General features: G+C 54.9%; 1 protein-coding gene across 1 annotated transcript; it reads right to left on the bottom strand.

Annotated features, from left to right (window-relative positions):
- Positions 1 to 435: 435 nt before the first annotated feature.
- On the bottom strand, positions 436 to 1333 carry LOC114072645 (gastrula zinc finger protein XlCGF7.1-like; the record flags this gene model as incomplete). Its single annotated transcript, XM_027910521.1, has 1 exon — positions 436 to 1333. A coding segment is annotated over one exon (672 nt), but the record flags the coding sequence as incomplete, so codon positions are not given.
- Positions 1334 to 1377: the final 44 nt, after the last annotated feature.

The raw sequence follows: 1377 nt of genomic DNA, 5'->3' as shown, positions 1-1377 counted from the left end.
CATGGGGGTCTTTGGGTACAGAAGAGTTGGGAAAAGGGGTGGTCACCTTGAGCTCCCAACTTAATGTGAGGTGTGGGGGCTGCTGGATCCAATCTCAGCCTTGGGTTATGCCAACACTTTCAGTTTGGAGGAATTACAGAGGTGGGACTGAACCACTTTTGTCACCAAGGTTTTAAGGATGGCAAATCAGATCTATTGATAGAAATGAATTATTTAGGGTTACAAATGATCAGACAAAACACTTTCATCAGAATTTTTTACTGAAACACTAAAACTACCATTAGTACAGGAGAAGATAGGACAGTGCTCTACACTAAAGCAACTGTTGAAGCAATTCTACTCAAGCTGGCACCAAAGAAGGAATTATGAATTAGAGAGGGATGGAACTCCCCCAGACCAACGCTCGGGGGGAGATCTCTGCTCTCAACCTCCAGCACTGACCTTGGGGGGTCCCAGCCAAGGCAGGAATCTCCACACACCCCCCAAGAAGGGTTCTGTTGGCACAACCTGCCCCTGGCAAATGGGACTGGCCCTTCCTGGTAGAAAGGGATGAACTGACAGTCACTGGACTCCAGGGGTTGCCTCACCATCAGGGGGGTCATTCGGGGTGGGAGCAGCAGATGAAGCTCTTCTCACAGTTGGGGTATTTGTAGGGCTTCTCTTATTGGTGGGTCCGTTGGTGTCTGGTCAAGGTAGAGCTCCGACTGAAGCTCTTCCCACACTCCCCACACTTGTAGGGCCTCTCCCCGGTGTGGATGCGCCGGTGGGTGGTGAGGTTGCTGTTCTGTTTGAATCCCTTCCCGCAGTCAGTGCAGCGGAAGGGCCTCTCCTCTGTGTGTGTCGTCTCATGCAGGAGGAGATGTGAGCTGGTCTGAAACCTCTTCCCACATTGCAAGCACTTGTAGGGCCGTTCCCCAGTGTGGATGAGCTGGTGGGTGCGGAGGTGGGAGCTGTTCCTGAAGCTCTTCCCACATTCCCCACACATGTAGGGTCGTTCCCCAGTGTGGATGTTCTGGTGTTGGATCAGGGCAGATCTCTGCCTGAAGCTCTTCCCACATTCCCCACACACGTAGGGCCGTTCCCCAGTGTGGATGCGCTGGTGTTTGATCAGGGCAGATCTCTGCCTGAAGCTCTTCCCACATTCCCCACATGTGTAGGGCCGTTCCCCAGTGTGGATGTGCTGGTGGGTGAGGAGGGTGGAGCTCCGGCTGAAGCTCTTCCCACATTCCAAGCACCTGAAGGGCTTCTCCCTGCTGGGAGGCTGCTCAGGGACCACCAGCTCGGAGCTCCGGCTCAAGCTCCGGCCGCCTTCCCGGCACAGGACGGCTCTTTCCTCCTCACAGCTCCCTGGGCTGGCTTTGCAGCCCCTCCTCCGGG

This window comes from Empidonax traillii, unplaced genomic scaffold, assembly GCF_003031625.1.
Source record: "Empidonax traillii isolate 1590-97213 ecotype Southwest subspecies unplaced genomic scaffold, ASM303162v1 scaffold3654:size11773, whole genome shotgun sequence".
Taxonomy (NCBI): Eukaryota; Metazoa; Chordata; class Aves; order Passeriformes; family Tyrannidae; genus Empidonax; species Empidonax traillii.
The sequence above is the reverse complement of the archived record's forward strand: the minus strand, read 5'-3'. Positions and strand labels throughout refer to the sequence as shown.